The sequence below is a fragment of the Ipomoea triloba genome, chromosome 8 (assembly GCF_003576645.1).
Source record: "Ipomoea triloba cultivar NCNSP0323 chromosome 8, ASM357664v1".
Taxonomy (NCBI): domain Eukaryota; kingdom Viridiplantae; phylum Streptophyta; class Magnoliopsida; order Solanales; family Convolvulaceae; genus Ipomoea; species Ipomoea triloba.
In genome coordinates this window covers 15,532,093-15,550,520 of record NC_044923.1, presented here as the reverse complement: position 1 = coordinate 15,550,520, position 18,428 = coordinate 15,532,093, and the positions used below count along the sequence as shown (strand labels likewise).

The window sequence follows — 18,428 nt, the reverse complement described above, 5'->3', positions numbered from 1 at the left end:
CATATTAATCCTGAAGTTAATACTTGTGCTGATTAGTTATAAAATTTCATGATCAATGATGTTTAAATTTTTGAAACTACTTCGCAAAGGATCATACCATTACTTATAGTGTTATTTTTTCTTGCTTTTATATATATATATATATATACACGTACTGTTTACGCAGTATAATTATAAATAATTTTAAAAAAAGTTCATAGGCCGGCTTGTGGGGCGGACTAGGTTTGTATGAATCTTACCCCACAGGCCTAACGGGCCGGCCCATATATATATATATATATATATATATATATATATATATATATATATATATATATATATTCATGTGTACACATCCATGTACAATGTATATATATATTAAATAAAAAATAAAAAATAGGGCGGGCTAGCGGGCCGGTCAGCAGCCCGCGCGGATCATGCGTTAGGCCCGCTCCTTCGCGGGTCATCTTTTTGTAGCCCTAACTGGCCCCACCGCGGGGCAGGTGCGGTCTAACCCTCGAGCTTCGGCACACTTTGACAGTACTAGTATATGCATATACTTTTTATAAAAATAAAATAAAATAAAATATTACGGGCTAGCGGGTTGGTCCGCAGCCTGCGCGAGTCGCTGGTCTTAACGGACTAGGGTAGGCCGCTCTTTCGCAGGTCATTTATTTTGTAGCCTTAATCCGTCCTACTGTGGAGTGAATGCGGGTCAACCTGCGGGCTACGGTCTACTTTGACAGTATTATATATATATATATATATATATATATATATATATATATATCAAAAAGAATCTTCACAATTGAGTCAAGTTCTCACTAGTGACTTCTATAACGTCTTCCTAACGTGGCATTGTGGGGCTTTGTGGGGAGCCTAGGATTGAAATCCTCCCACCCTACATTTACCAACTTTTGTGGTGCGTTTTTGCCTTATCCTTATCCCCTACGACCCCCCAACATTTCACCAACTCCCACGTGGGCCCTACAAAACCACCCTCTCTCTTTCTTTTTCCCAACCATTGTTGGTGAGAAAATATTTTATATGTTGAGGTGGCGCAACAATTACAAAATGACATCTTCTTTGTTCCATGACAGGTGAACAAACCCTCCATTACATTGAAACAAACAAAAAATTTCGCAAAACTTAGCTTAGTGATTCAAATGTCATTTTAAAAGTCTTGCTTTAATAGTAAAATGATAATTCGATTCTCACTAAAAATATCGGGATCCTCAAGCTGTCCTCAACCCTGCCAATATCTCTCTTTCTAATCTATGTGGCAAGAGAGAGTTTTTTTTATTTATTATTATTTAATGCCATGTGTGTTGCAATAGGAGAGAAAAATTGCTAAATTAGCAAGATGAGAGAGAATGAAAAAGTAGGAGAAAAAACATGGTAAATTTGATTTCTGTACTTTTTATCTTTTTTATTTCCTATTATATTATTTAGTTATTATATTTATAATATAATATGCAAATTTCAAATAGTGAAGAATTTGTAAATTTGATGATGTTGGGTCCCATTTTAAAAAGTGAGAGAAATTTCTGGGTTAAGGATAACCTTAGAAAACTCAAAGTAAAAAATATTAGTTATAGGTGATAAAGACTCTTTAAACATGATGGGTTTTTATGATAAGTTCAGTATAAATTGAAACAATAATTTATAGAAGATAAACAAAAAGGTTTAAAGCTTTTTTGGTACGATTAATGCCGTCATACTTCATGCTCCACGTACAAAGAAACCTAAAACAATTCAAGCACCCACCTAGCAGCTGCCACTGAATTTTTTTATGAAAACCAATTAAACTTTTAATAACCTTTTTTTTATTTATTTAAACAATCGATGATCGAGTACCAACACTTGAAAGCCAAAAACTTGTGTGAGGAACGATTATTTGTGAGACGGGTCGGGTCAAGATAAACATGTACGGAGTAATACTTATACTATAAATGCAATATTAATCAGGAACGTAACAAAGTATTTATTACTTATTTGGAAAAAATGTAATACTTTTTGAAAAAAAAATATAATACTTTTACATTTTGATTTAAGAGGATTACATTTTTCCTCATAAGTATTACATTTTCTCTTATAACTAACAACCACTTGCCAACATTAGTGATAAGGGAAAGTGTAATATTTTTGATGAAAAATGTAATACTTTTAAGTAACAAACACTTTAACTTATTTTTTTATTGGTATTACATTTTTAGTATAAGTATTACATTTTCATATTGATTTGACTTGACCCGACCTGTATCACGGATAAGGATCCGTGAGATCAGACAATTTCACACAATTGTGCTCCACTTCAAATTGAAAACATTAAAAGATTTTTAAAAATAAGAGAAAAATGCCAAACATACCACTGAACTTTTATATATATATTCTTGTGCAATTAGGTCATTAAACTTAAAAAGTGTACAATTGAACCATCAAACAAGCAAAATATGTGCAATGAGACATTTTTCGATCTTTCCAAATCAAAAATATTTAAAAAAAATGTCTCAATTGTATATTTTTTTTGTTTGATAGTTCTATATATTTTCATTTAAAAATTAATAAATTAATTTGTACGAATACCAAATTAATTACGGAGTACTACCTTTAAAATTTTAATTAAATAAAAATTTACACGCAAAAAAAAAAAACATAAAATAAAAGAATGTTTCATTTTTAATCTCACCGATATTTTACTTTTTTTCACGTGTAGTTCCCAACTTTTAATTTAACCATACTTGATCCTACAATTTTACTTGCATTATCATATTTTGTTCTTTGTTACGGTTGATTTTATAACTTTTGGGCATTCAGAACAACTAGCTAACACAACCGTTAAAATAACAAGTATAGAGAATATGAGTATTGTATTGCTGAATATTGCTTATCATCTCCTCATGTATGAGAGTTTATACATATTTTGGACTTGGAGTCCAACAAGGAATAAAAATCCTAAACTGCAATTTATTGGGGGTCCTATTTATATTGAAAGTGATGGATTCAATACAAGATAGGTCCAATCCTTAGCATATTAGGAATACTAAGCATAATCCTATCGAAACTCCATCGCTATCTCGTATTGAGCCTTCCTCTTGAGCTTCCTTGATCCAGTTTTATTTTTTAGCCGGCCCATTCAGTCAGCTTGGTACACCATCCATCAGTTACAATTTTTATCAATCAACTTTAATTTTTGAGACAATTTGATAATTAGATTTTTTATTAGTACTTTAAAGATTCATAAATGACATAATAAATAATATAATATGAAAAAGTTAATTTGTAATTTAAAAAAAGTCTATCAAATAATTATTTATTATATCGTTTAGGAAAATTGCATTTTGGTCCTCTAGTTATACCTGCAGTACAGACTTAGTCTCTAAGTTATATGAGTGACCATCTTTAACCTTAAGTTATGCATGGAGCGACGATTTTAATCTTTGAAGGACCAAATCAGTCACTTTATTAAGTGACAAATTGGTGGTAAAAATAGTCCCTAAGGAACTAAACTCACCACTTCATTTATAATTTAGGAGTTAAAGATGATCAGGCATATACTGAAGGACTAAATTTGTATAACAATTATAACTGAAGGATAAAAACACAATTTTTCCCATCGCTTATAAATTTTTTTTTTAACAATACGATGAGATTAATATGGTAAAGTTCTCAACTTGTCTTCAAAATTAAAGGCAATTAGACAAAAATTATACCTAAAGACTAAATGTTATCACGTTACCAAAATTGGCAAACTTTTTTTTTTTTTTTAGTACTACTGACTCTGTTACAATGTACTACCTCCGTCCTAAAATGGATGTCTGGTTCGTTTAACGAGGCTTGACTGAAGTAATTTTTAATTTAATTTTTCATATTATTAAGTTTAGCATTAATATATAAAATTTATATATTTAGAAACTACATGAAAAGTACTATTAAATACAAAAAATTAAATTTAAAAATAATAAAAAATTACTAAAGAAAATAAGCAAAGAAGGAAGAGTTGGTTTGACCAATGAATAGTAAATAGGACAGGTAAAATGAGACAGAGGGAGTAGTATCTGTTCATAACTACTTTCTCAACCTACTGAAGCACAAAGAGTCAACAGTTGCCTCCACTGAGGCTCCCACTCCCATCATCCATGTAGGAGTGTTAACTGGGACACCGGGTGCCACTGGCAAACTAAATATTATCAAATTAAAAACCAAGAATTAAATATGATAATGTCTGAATAATAAGGTCCTTTAAATAACTACAGAGTATTTGAGCGAACAATCGCTTTACGGCGGATTAAGGTCTACCATGAACATTGAAAAACCTGGCTAAATTATGTAAATACATATAACATATTATATACTTTTGGTTAACAGATTATGTACATTCAGTTATAATTATACAAAATTAAATGTACATAATCTGTTAACTGAAAGTAAATAATATGTTAATTGTATGTACATAATTTAAAACATTGTTCACTGTAGACTAAGGTCCACACTGAATGTAGTGTACCCTAGTCAACAATATAAATTATGTTGAGTGAAGCAGTAGCTAGGTAACATTTGGATTGTAGGGCATTGAATCCCAACCCTTAATTACCCTTCAATTATAGGTGTGATAATTAGTTGAATGAAAATCATTAAATGCTAAAAATAAAATATGTATTAATTAATCATATGAATCAATAATTTAACAGACATCATCAATCAAATAAGAGAGGGAGAGAGAGAGAGAGATACTGCATTCAATACCCCCAAATTTTGACAATTGAGACCATCATACTTGACTATCCTAGCAAGTAGCAACCAGCCTTTTGGATAATGTAACTCTATTCCCCCTGATATTATTTCGACTTTTGCTTAATATTATCATTTAATGTAACAAATATCAATAATTTATGTCAATGACCTTGTGGTCTAGTCGTATTCGGTGTCCTGGTTAACACTCCCACATGGATGATGGGAGTGGGTTCGAATCTGTTGACTCGTTGAACTAACCGAGTTAGTACATAAATTTTTGGATCAAATCTGGAGTGGGGAATCATCATCCATAAACTTACCTAACAAAACATCAAACATATTTTTTTTTTTTGAGAGCAAACAGCAAACATATAAAGTTTTAGAATAAGGGTAAACTTTACCAGTAATTTATAATCAATTTCTCTCGTAAATGCGTGGCTATTTTGTCATTAATATAGTTAAATTTGTAGATATTTATAGCGATACGTACTCATTTCATTGGATTGTGGATATTTATAATGATCACTATTCGAGAATATGCATTGAGTAATTAAACTTAGCCTTATTACCCTAGTCTATAAAGAACCACAATGAGGTAAATCGACCAATAGACTGTTTTTACTGGGATAGATATGACTGTGATTCTGTTCTGGTTTCAAACCGTCGATTCACGATTTTAGGAAATGTTACCTGAATCGACAGTTCCGGTTTGAATCGTCGGTTCAAACCTTTCTTTTGTTTGTAAATTCTATTTTTTATTTTTAAAATAGTCCAAATTCAACAATTAATTTCTTTTATTTTATTTCTTTTTCCGGTTCGAAACCTGAACATTTTGGGTACCGATTTTAAACCATAACCAGAATCATCCTTATGGTCCTAGTTTCGATTCGATTATTACAGTCCAGTTCAATTCAAACCAAACCGAGTCATAATTATCCCTAAGTGGAGGTCGAATTAAAAAATTTATTATTACCAACTAACAGTTTAACCAACTTAATCACGATTGCCCCACAAGTCATGACTACCAACCATTGATAAGGTGGTGGGAAGGTGCTGCGTTGATGCACACTTGGTGAGGACTGAGTCAAGGGGATTCGGATAAAGAGCAAGTTGCTGAGCCTCCCTTTGTTGAAGGAGCCGTTGCTTTTGAATGGTAAGTGCCACGTTCAAAGACCAGCACAATATACGTACATTACACCTCATATATACAAATACAAATATATGATAATGGTCAACACATATTTAGTGGTATGTCAATTTCATAAGATAAAATATTTGCAAATATATGTTCACCAACTCCCCCCACCACCCCTATGCTCTATATATACTCCAATTCAAACCCATCCAAGGCAGGGTAGTCGAGTTTCTCATTATCCATTACCCTATTACAAATTTACAATTTAGAAATCGTTCACACTTTCCTTAAAATCGATCAATCAGATCACAGTTTGTTTAGGTTCGTTCGAGTATAATGGCTTTAACTAATGATCAAATTCACGGTGACATTTTGGAAGTGGTACTTTCGTACTTGCCGCTAGTGGACTTGGTGCCGGCGTCGGTGGTGTCGAAGTCGTGGAACTCCGCCGTGACGGCGTCTCTCCGGTGGCTCAACAAGCCAAAGCCGTGGCTGTTGGTTCACACGCAGAGCACCCGGTCGCCGTACGAGATGTCGACACGCGCCTATGACCACCGCTCTTGCGCGTGGGTGGAGGTTGTGAACCCGGCCGCCAAGTACGTGTCGGCGCTCCGTTCCTCGCACTCCAACCTGCTTTACATGTTGTCCCCGACAACGTTTTCGTTCTCCATCGACGCGCTCAACGTCGCGTGGCGCCACGTCGACGCGCCGAAGGTGTGGCGCACGGACCCCATCGTCGCGCACGTGGGCGGCTACATCGTCGTCGCCGGCGGCACGTGCGACTTCGAGGACGACCCCCTCGCCGTGGAGATTTACAACGTGGGGGCTGCCACGTGGGAGACGTGCGAGTCCATGCCGGCGATTCTTAAAGACTCGTCGGCGTCCACGTGGCTCTCAATCGCCACCGCCGCCGGTAAGCTAATTGTCACCGAGAAACTCACCGGCGCTACCCACTGCTTCGACCCGGAGACGAAAAACTGGACCGGACCCTACGATTTACGCCCCGATCAAAGGGTCTCTCTCTCCATCATCGGATCCTCCGAAAACCGGCTAATCCTCGTCGGAGCAATCGGCGACATCGGGAACATCGAAGGGATCAAAATTTGGGAAGTCAACACCGACAACTTTGACTACCAAGAAATCGGCGAGATGCCGGCGGGTTTTGTCAAGAAATTGAAGAGCGAAACATTTGGGATATCTTCCATTAGCCTCTGTATGTCGGGGGATTACGCCCACATATACAACGCGTCGGAGGCGGAGGAGGTGGTGGTGTGTGAGCTCGACGCCGCCGCTGGCGGCGGCTGCGAGTGGCGGAGCTTCAAGAATGCGGTGGCCGGAGACGGAAATAATAGAATGGAAAGAGTGGTGTTAACATCGTCCGAAGTTTCTCTGGCCGAATTGCGGCGAGCTATGGGATCGGAGAAGGCTATGTTTACAGTTAAAATGTAAATTGTCAAGTACCTTGTGGTTCGATGACATCTATTACTCATCTCAGGTTGGAGTATAAGGATGTTGGTAAAAAAAGAAAATTTGTATGTTGGGTTGTTTGGTTGAGGGGATACCATATCCGCAATCTCATGTTTGGTTCGAAAAGTAAACAGTTGAGCTCATTTGCTCTATGTCAAAATGATAAATATCATTACTGGTGCTTCTGGAATGAGCGATTTCATCTTTTCGGTACTTCTGGAATGAGCGATTCTATCTTTTTATTGCAAGTTAATACGTACTTGTGTTACAATTCTATAAAAAGATTATGGTTACACGTAACGTATCGATGTAAATTAGGAGCATCTTTAAATCTAAATTGATTGAATCAAACTATAGCCATTATTTTAGATGGTGGGCCCACGAAAGTGACACGGTGGTAGGTGAAGAGAAACTGAAGCCAAAGGAAAAAAGTTGGGGGAGGTGTGACTGTGCAGGCTACTTAAGAAGTTGAAATTACTTGTTTGATCTTCTTTGTTTGTTTTTTCTTTTAAAAAATTTTTATTAGTTGGGTTGATTTTGTCACTCCATCTTCATCCATTATTCAATTGTCAAGTGTTTTTTTTTTTTTTTGGTCATTGAAAAATTCAAAACTTATTTTGTTGGTAACATATCACACGGTTGTGAGTGCTGAAATGGGGATCAATTTGCACCAATATATCCACCAACTTAAATACATGGTGGACCACTGAGGTTTTAATTTTCAACAATTTGTGAAAATGAAATAATTGGTTTATATGTGATGGAATTAAATATTAGTTTTGAAATAAACTAAGAAAATGAAATAAATATCAGGTTAGAGGAAATAAGCAAAAATTGAGATATTTTTGAAAAACAGGTCTGAGAAAAGTGAAATCTAAAAAGTCATACAATAGAGCAGCCTGGATAGAGTGCGACAAAGAATTAAACCAAGATACAATAAAAGCGAAATTTTTTTGGTATTATATTATTATTTATATCTCACAAAATACCGCATAGGACTAATTTCAACAATGATTAAGGTTTGCAATGTTTATCCTTAAAGACTTTTGTCTCTAATCCTTAACTGTGACATGGTTATGTTAAGATAATTACAGTACAATGAAACATTTAATGCCAATCAAATGAAACTTGTTTCAAAGAGCTAAGTGATACTATGTCCAGAATCAATTAGAATGCAATGCCTCTTTCTATATATAGCTAAGTGATACTATGTCCACAAACAATTAGATATGCAATGTCTCTTTCTATATTTATGTCTGTGTAGTAGGTCACACAATTATACTTAGTCGTTATATCGTGGACCATGGTCCACAATGCATTGTGGACCATGAATCATGGCTGATACTGCAGTTGTGTTGAACAGATACTGCAGTTGTGTTGAAAGGGAACTGCAATTGCGCGGAACAGAGGTCGTGTCATCGGTCTGAAACTGCAGTTGTGTTGAACGGATACTACAGTTGTGTTGAACAGCTGAACGGTCTCTGTTCCGCGCAACTGCAGTTTCCTTTCAACACAACTGCAATATCTTTTCAACACAACTGCACTATCCGTTCAACACAACTACAGTATCAGCCATGATCATGGTCCACAATGCATTGTGAACCATGGTCCACAATATAATTTGCGCAATTATACATGAGCCTAGTTTGCTCATTAATGTTCTTACTAATTTTCTGTGTTTAATCTCTCTTTTAGTGCATTTGTTACTTAGGGAAGTTCAAACTTTCATGAGAATTCAAAAGGTGAAAAATTATTCTGATGTTTGGTGTAATTTTTGGTATAGTAAAGTTTAGGTTAAAGGAAATCACATTCCATGATATCAAGGAAAGTAAATCTATCCTAAGGGGGTGAGATTCTCTTTCCTAGCTTAGTTGCTTACTGAGAATCTTTCAACTTTATTCAATTACATATTTATCCTTTTTGGTGTCACATTGCCATTTAAAAATCTCTTATAAATATAAGGAATTGGACTCTGCTACCATTACACATTCTTTATCAAAATATCCACGTATGTAGTTAAAAGTTTTTCATATCTAATCTGATTTGTATATCTAATCTGATTTGTAATTTGATCTACTACAGCATGTATTATCTTTGTATATGCATTATATATATATATACACACACACACATTCCTATGTATATATATGCACTACATCAATTTTTATATAGTCTCGTACTGAATATATTATGTAGTGTCGTACGTGTATATATATGCAGTGTATAAAAAGTTTAAATCTTTTCTTTGTATGCAGGCTCACAAAGATGCTACTAGACTAAATAACAAACCTTTCCCTTTGTATGATGAATTAGTATATAATAAGGATTAGGGTCTCAAAGTAGGTCGAAATCCGCGGGTTGACCAATTATGGAGCGGGTTAGGGCCACAAGAAGATTGGCCCGTAAAAATGCGGGCCTAATGGGCCTAGCCCGCACGGGTTGCAGGCTAGGCCCTTTATTAAAAACAAAACATCTATACGAATTCTGGAATAATATAAATAAAGTAAAAAAAATTAAACCCTAAAAAGACTAAAGTCCTAATTCCTAAACCAGTCTGCACGAGTCGTCCTCTCCTCAATCACTGCGATTTGCAATTCGGCCACCACCGCCCACCGCCACTAGCCCACACGCCCGTCCACAGTCTACCACGCCTGACGCCACCTGCCCTCCACCGGCAGTCCGCGATTCGAAGGTCACTGCCTGACTGCCTGACGCCACCGGCCACCATCGCTCTAGTCTGCCGTTGGCCACCACCGTCGCAGGTTTGAACCACTTGATATTTTCGTTTAAATATTTAAATTTTCAGATATAAATCTTGTTATATTTGTATAATTGTATGTATAATCTGTGATTGTGTGACTGTGTTCATCAGATTAGTATATATAGCACTATAGCAGATTGTATTAATCCGATTCAGGACTTATTTATCTTGGTTCTTGAAAGGGGAACCTTAGCTGAGCAGGTTTGGGGGATCACAGAACAACACATAGACTAGTTTCAGTTGTTCGAAGAGTATAAACATCCTTTGTGCCCACCGCCTGTAATTATTCCTATCGAGGGCGGTTATCTTGGATAAATCGAGTATGACAGAAGGAGCCATCGCACCGAGGATTGACTATTGCTCAAATAACGCTTTTAACTTTTGGGAAATTGTGGCAACGTCAACTAATCCTCATACTCTCTAGGAAAAGGAGAACAACTAAAGCAGAAAATGAAGTCTGTGCCGTGTTAAAATAACACTGCTTTAAAAGCGTTATTTGCCCGGTGACGGTGCAGTCAAGAGTCCCGGTATGCTTCTAACAGGTTACATAGACTAACTACGCTTAACTTACACCAGTTATAGCGCGCTGGTGAACCTGACTTTGCTTAAACAACTACGAGAAGTGATTGGAAAATAAAAGGAGAAAGAATTAATTTTTGTGTGTCTTAATGAATAAATGAATCTTCATTTATATACTAGTACACAATTTGTATCTCAGCCATGAAGACCCATGATTCATGCAGCATCACTCACTCACAAAGCATACCATCCACTCATTTGGAATGCAGAAACAACATCCACAAAAACCAATGTTGTGTTGTGCGGACAAGAAAACTTAGAAGGAAAGAGTTGGACCAACAAGCCTTCTATTTGAATGATCTATTTTTCAACATATAGCACTGTAGCATATTAGCATATTGTATTATTGTATATAGAACTATATCAGATTAGCAGGTTGTATTATTAATTATTGTATATAATATGAACTTAAATAGTTAAATTACTCAATTACACAATATGTATATTAGATTATTAGTATATATAGCACTATAGCAGATTAGCAGGTTCTATCTTCTATATAGTATATATTTTAATTTCTTAATTACAGTACAACTTTAAAATTTTGTGCCTGTGCATATCAGATTATTAGTATATCATCATCCATTTAAAGCCTTTGTTATTTTTAATTTTTAATGGTAGGGAGACCAAAAATGGATACATCTCAAGAATAAAGTTCTCCAAACACTAATATCAATGTTGATTGCAAAGTTGATATGCCAGGGGACAGACCAGCTGAAGTTGAACCTTCAAAACAAATTGAAAATTTAGAATCACAACAAAGAGGTACAAAAAGACGCCTTACTTCATATATGTGGAATCATTTTGATATAATTCAAAGTAGTGGTAAACAAAGGGCTATGTGCAAATATTGTTATAAAGATTATGTGATGGGGTCACACAAATATGGAACATCAACTTTATCCCGTCATTTATCTTCTTGCAAAGTAAAGCCTAAATATAATGATGTGGATTCTATATTAATTGATAAGGAAGGAAAGTTGCATGCCAAAAAAATTGATCATATAATGTTGTTTGTGAGATGATAAGCATGAGCATCATTGAACATGATTTGCTATATTATTTTGTTGAATATAAGAAAATTAGAGAGTTGCACAAGTATTTGAATTCTGATTTCTAATTCATAAGTAGGAATACAACAACAAATGTTTACAAGTTTTATGAGAAAGAAAAAGAGAAACTGAAAAGAATCTTGAAAAGAACGCCTAGTAGAATTTGCTTGACTTCTGATCTTTGGACAACATGCAGAATTGAGGGATATATTTTCTTAACTGCTCATTATATTGATAATAATTGGAAGTTAAACAAAAAGATATTATCATTTTGTGCTATGCCTCCCCCACATACTGGTATTCAGTTAGCTAGGAAGCTTCTAGATTGTTTGGAAGAGTGGGGAATAGAGAATAAATTTTTTTCTCTTACATTGGATAATGTTTCTGCTACCGATACTATGTAAAATATCTTGAAATGACAACTTTGTTTGCAAAATGATTTTTTGTGTAATGAGGAATTTTTTTCATGTGAGATGTTCTGCACATATATTGAATCTTATTGTATAAGATGGGTTGAAAGTGGTGGGTGATGCTTTGAATAAAATTTGGGATATTGTGAAATAGTGTGAAATAGGGACGAAGGGGAGGATGAAAGTTTTTGAAGAATGTGTTGAGACAGTTGGTCTTCAATTTAAAGTTGGTTTCACTACAAGAAAAATGCACATAAACAACACTAAAAAGGCAACAGCTTTTGACAAAAGTGTTGTCTTTTGTGTAAAAGACAACAATTTTGGACAAAACCGTTGTCTTTGACACAACACTTTTATCAAAGACAACACTTTTACCAAACCGTTGTCTTTAGTGTGTTGTCTTTGTGCATTTTGTCAAAAGATAACACCACAAAGACAAATGTTTTTAAAAATCGTTGTCTATGTGCATTCTTTTTAAATAACAGACAACAGTTTTATGTAACCGTTGTCGTTAGTGTGTTGTCTTTAAGTGCACTTGAATACACAACACTACAAAGATAACGATTATTTAAAACTGTTGCCTTTGCGTGGTTTTTTTTTAAAGACAACGATTTTATTTAACTGTTGTTGTTTGTGTGTTGTCTTTAAGCACGCTTGAATAGACAACACTTCAAAGTCAACAGTTTATTAAAACTGTTGTCTTTGTGCTCCTGTTTTTTTATTTATTTAGACAACGATTTTATTTAACAGTTGTTGTTGGTGTGTTGTCTTTAAGTGCACTTGAATACATAGCACTACAAAGATAACGGGTTTTTAAACCGTTGTCTTTGCGCGTCTATTTTTTTAAAGACAACAGTTTTATTTAGCCATTGTCGTTGGTGTGTTGTTAAGTGCATTTTAATACACAACACTTCAAAGACAATAGTTTTTTTAAAATAAAAAGGACAATGGTTTTATTTAACCATTGCTGCTTATTTTATAGAAGATGCTTCCAAGAAAAATCAAACTCGCACCCTCGCACATAACACACATGAACTAAACCACCAAGCTACTTCATCACTTGTTTACAAAGAAGCTGCACCTAATATTTAAACCCAATTTTTTGGGCGGGCAGATTTACAAACTTGCCACTAGCCTGGCCCTCCGGCTATGGCGCACCCAACAGGGCCGAGGGTTCTTTGTGGAGTGGCAACAACACCCCAAGCAAGGCAGGCTTAGTGATGGTTCACCAAGTAATTAAGTCTGGTGGTCTCATTGCAAATACTTGTCATCTCTTGAGTTATCATTTCTTCTACACCTCTTCAACTAACATCTTGAAAAATATCTATAGGTATGAATTAAGGATCTTCGTCAATAACTCTAAAAGCTGAGTCTCCAATCATCCTTTTTCTAATACAGTTGTGTAGTGCAAAACATGAACAAATTATCCTATTTTGATCTATTAATGAAAATCTTTGCAAAAATTTCGTCTTCCCACTCTCCTCCCATCTCATTAGTTCAGAACCTCTCTTCTGCTTAGAACCCTCTCTCTAAGCACACACCTATTCCAAAACCTCTCTTCTGCTTCCCGCTCTCCTCCCGCCACCGTCGAGACAGCACATACCTATTCCAGTTGTCGTCGCTCGTACCGATCGCCATCTCCGTCGTCGTCGCCTTCGCCATCTCTACTAGCTAAAGGTTAGTTCTATTACTCAAATTTAAGCCCTAATCCCTAAATTCCATTTTTTTAATATTCTTCACTTTTCTAGTTTTATTGTTTCTGCTTCGATTTATACAATTCTGCAAACTAAAGTGTCTCCAATATGTTTATGTTTGTCTTTTATCATTAGTATTTTCTCATTGATTTTGCGAATTGGGCTAATCGGTGCTTCTTTCTTTTCCTTCCTGCTTCTTCGTTTACTTTAGCCCTAACTGCTTGTAGAGGTATAAGGCTCATGTACTTTGACTTATTATGCTCAAGAAAAGTTGAAATGTACAGTCTTGTTATAGATTAAGGAAACAAATAGTCAATTGTTGTTTCTGATTAATCATATTGAATGTTTTCATTGCCAATTACTATATCTGTTATCTTATTTTTTCATGTGCATTGAACCAGTTAATTTGGTGTTGCTGATGAATTCAATTTAGTATTACTTTCATATTCAAACTTAATATATTATTTTCTACTTTCTTGTTTACCATTATAGGGGAACATCATAAAAACATACATAATTTTAGGTGAAAATTTTTCTTTTTATAGTTTTTATATATTTTCACTCTCTATGATTGTCGTGCCTTCATAATTTGCTAGAGTTGATTGGAATTGGTTTACCTATATTGCCTATTACTTAGTTTTAATTTTTTAATGTTCTAAATGCATGTTTACTATCAAACCTTTCAGTGTTTTTATTCCATGGCATATATTACTACCATCACTTCTGAAAGTTCTCCAATATGGTGAGATATGATATGACTGGGATTGGAATAAATCTTAGGAAAGTTCCAGATGACAATTAAGGTGAGAAACGGAGGGTCTGTTTACTAACAGAAAACTGTTTTCTGTTTTCTGTTTTCTAATTTTTCAGTTTTCATTCTCAGTTTTTCATTCTCTATTTTTTGTTTAGAAAACTTGTTTACTAACACTTATTTTTTCAAATTTATTTTTTTAGATTAACGTTATAAAATTAAAAATAAGTTTAATTTCGATTGATTTTTAGACCTTATATTTAAAATATTTTAAAATATATTTGGTTTAAATAGAATAAATATAATTTTTAATTTTAAGTCCAATATATGTAAAAAAAAAAAAAGTTACATTTGATATCCGAACCAAATTTATATCTATATATAACATAAATAAAAATATATCTGATCTAATAATCTATTAAGTTAACATAAAATTTAATTTAGATAATATTAATATTTAAAATATGTTTGGATATATTCATTTGAATGACATGTATATAATATATAATTTTTATTTTGAATTCTAATATAGTAATATATGTGAAATTTCGATATCCGATATCTGGACCAAACTTGCATCCAATATAACATGATTAAAAATATCTGAACCAATAATCAATTGAGTAACTGACACTATTGTAAGGGATCTATAGTACACACAAAGTATTATTGCAGAAGGTCTACCTCTAATTACTAGCCTTGTTATTATAAGCAATTGTTCTATTGGTGGAGTAAATAATTTTTGGTTATATTGAATCTAAGTAAATTCTCTCTGCCAAAGGCCTTGTGGCCAAGCGGCATAGCTGTGGCCCTCCCAAGTGAGAGTCAATAGTATTCAAAAAAAAAAGAAAGTAAATTGCATCCTTTAAATGTTAGGTATTTGTTTATACTATGCTTAAAATGAAAACATGTTGAAGACAACTAGTTATGAATAAACACAACCATTTTTAACTGTTGTCTATGAACATGAGCCAAAATACAATGTTCTTTAACCGTTGTCTTTAATATATAAGACAACAATTAAAAACCTTTGTTTATGTGCGTAATTTTTAACAACACAAATTTTAACAACATTCAATAGACAATGGTTTTTTTAAATGTTGTCTTATATATAAAAGACAACTGTTAAAAACTGTTGTCTATGCAAGTAACATTCAACAACACTTGTTTTAAAAACACACAATAGATAACAGTTAATATTCGTTGTCTTATATAGAAAAGACAACAGTTAAAAATCGTTGTTTATGCCTGTGACTTTTAACAACACCGGTTTCAACAATACTCAATAAACAACGGTTTTTAACGGTTGTTGTTGTCTATGTGCGTGACTTTCAACAGCACTGGTTTCAACAACACTCAATAGTGCCAACAGATGCGCCCACTAGATGGAACTCAACTTATCTTATGCTTGATAGTGCTATTAAATATCGACGTGCTTTTAGTAGTTTTCACTTGTTTGACACAAATTTAAAGCGTTCTCCTTCAAATAAGGAGTGGGTTAGGGGTGAAAAGATTTGTGAATTTTTTATGCCTTTCAATGAAATTACAAAATTGATTTCAGGCTCGACTTATGCTTTTGCAAGTTTTGAAAATTGAGCTTGTGTTGAAAAGAAATTTGAATAATGAAAATGTGGTTATTAGAAACATAGCTAGTAATAACATAAGAGTGAAGTTTGAAAAATATTTGGAACAATATAGTGTTATTCTTGCTATGGGAGCGATATTTGATCCAAGAATGAAATTTAAGCTTTTGGAATTTTGCTTCAAAAAATTAGATCCAAATACTTGCAAGCAAAAGTTGGATTATGTGAAAAGCAATTTGTATATGCTCTTTGAAGCATATAAAAGCAATTCTATGACCGGGGCCTATAGTTCTTCAACTTCGACCACTCCTCCATGTGAAAATGCAAGAATAGAAGAAATAAGTGATAAAATGATTGATATAAGTTGTTATTTTTTGTGCCATTTTTGTTATTCTTTTATTATATATTGTTATAACACTTTTTAATATTTTTATACTTATAAATGGTATAGGAATTTGTTGAATATTGTAACCAAGATGATGTGGATAATGGAAAATCTGCATTGGATGTGTATTTGGATGAACCACAGAAGGACATGAAGATGTTTGCTGATATGGATATCTTGAAATTTTGGAAGGAAAATAGGTACCTTTTCAATGAATTATCTTGCATGGAATGCGATATATTAAGTATTCCTATCACTATTGCGGCATTGGAATCAACTTTTAGTATAAGAGGTCGTGTGTTGAACAAATACCAAAATTGTATGCTTCCTTCAAATGTTCAAGCATTGTTTTGTGCTCACAATTAGATATGCGATTTTGAACCCCCGAGTAAAATAGATTTTTACTTTAAATTTTTTAATTTTCTTATGATTCAATTATTATGGTTATTATGTTTTGATTATTATGTTTTGATTATTTTAATTGATGTTAATGTATAGATGATGGTGATATTAATGTTGTTGAAGAAATTATCCCTGTTCCATCCGAGTTTTCAGCAGTAACATTCATTATTTATACACTATTTTGAAGACTTGAAGAGTGGATTGAATTGAAGACCATATTGTTGTTAGTTGTTATGTTTGGACTTTGGATTTTAGATTTTGAGACACTATATTACTATGTGGTTATGTTTGATGTGTTTATGATGTTTGATGTCTTTTGGATTTTTATCATTGTGGATTTGTGTATTGATGGATTGTCATGTGAAGTGTAAACTTTTAGAATATTGAACATTTGAATGCTTTTATGTCTATTAAATTATTAATAATTTTAAATAATAATTTTTTTATATTATTTGTAGGCCTAGGGGGGCCGCTAGTTCGCATGGGGCGTGCGTGGGTTGGGTATTTTCCAGCCCACGGACCGGGCCACATTGACACCCTTAATAAGGTTATATTAGACATTTTAAAAAGTTTTATAGAGAAGTTTAAACAAATTAAACATAACATAATGTAATGTAGAAATATATTGAAGATATACCGAAATCAGTCAGAGTATCAATAAGAGTAGTTACTCTTGATGATATTCCAACCACAGTATAATGCAATAAATGAAGTACCAAATAGATACGCAACTGAAATTTGATAACGCAGTTTGGAGAACACCTCCTAATCTACGGGGCCACGCCTAAATTTTTTTTTACTTAAAATCAACCCACGTTTTTACAATTATAAGGTTCAATGAATTATAAAATTAGGTATACTTCCTATTTAAACACTAACATTGTAAAGCAACTCTCTGAAAAAGTTAATAAATACAGTTTGAGCTAATTCTACCAATTATACAAACTCTAACTAACTTGAATTTTAACACAGCTTGTACTGATATCAAGTGGAATAGCTTATCCAAATAGTACTCAAATCTGTCCCTTGTGTTGAAGCTTCTTCGTAACTTTTTGTGAATAATATGCTTGAATTTTATCCCTTGAAACTTCAATTTTCTTCATGTCAAAGCTCCCAATTTATAGCGTTTAGACACATTAAAATTAAGCCTTTTTGTGCCACATAGATCACGCCTTTCACATAGTAGAGTTGATGGAATTTATCTTAGCCACATCTTTGTTGAGAGATTTTAGCAACTTCCACAAGCACATCATGGATTCATTCTTTGCTCCATAAAAATAGCTTTTATGATTTTCAACCACTTTCTTCATCCCATAATATTAAGCATCAATATTTACCAATCTAACTTGGACCAACAAGCTTATAATATGCCAACAAAAACAAACATATGCCAACTAATACTAAATTAATATTTTCATATTTATTTTGTACTAAAAATATCCCATTTGACATGTGTTGATCAAACAATCAATCTCTCATTTTCAGCAACAAATCAA

The 18,428-nt window shown here is 33.7% G+C and overlaps 1 protein-coding gene and 1 long non-coding RNA gene across 7 annotated transcripts; both read left to right on the top strand.

Annotated features, from left to right (window-relative positions):
- Positions 1-6,079: 6,079 nt before the first annotated feature.
- LOC116027650 (F-box/kelch-repeat protein At1g23390) lies at positions 6,080-7,615 on the top strand. Its single transcript, XM_031269355.1, has one exon. The coding sequence runs from the start codon at positions 6,185-6,187 to the stop codon at positions 7,295-7,297; it is 1,113 nt and encodes a 370-aa protein (XP_031125215.1). The 5' UTR covers positions 6,080-6,184; the 3' UTR covers positions 7,298-7,615.
- A 2,204-nt stretch (positions 7,616-9,819) lies between these two features.
- Positions 9,820-17,370, top strand: LOC116027473. 6 transcript variants are annotated; one of them, XR_004099977.1, is made up of 6 exons: positions 9,820-10,077; positions 10,259-10,603; positions 11,277-11,420; positions 13,232-13,794; positions 16,597-16,730; positions 17,029-17,370. It is a non-coding gene; the product is annotated as an uncharacterized LOC116027473 (long non-coding RNA). The 6 variants fall into 6 exon arrangements; XR_004099979.1 differs by lacking the exon at positions 10,259-10,603 and adding an exon at positions 14,498-14,614 and having other exon boundaries at positions 9,822-10,077; XR_004099976.1 differs by lacking the exon at positions 10,259-10,603 and having other exon boundaries at positions 9,831-10,077; positions 13,232-13,349; positions 13,448-13,794.
- The last annotated feature ends 1,058 nt before the right edge of the window (positions 17,371-18,428 follow it).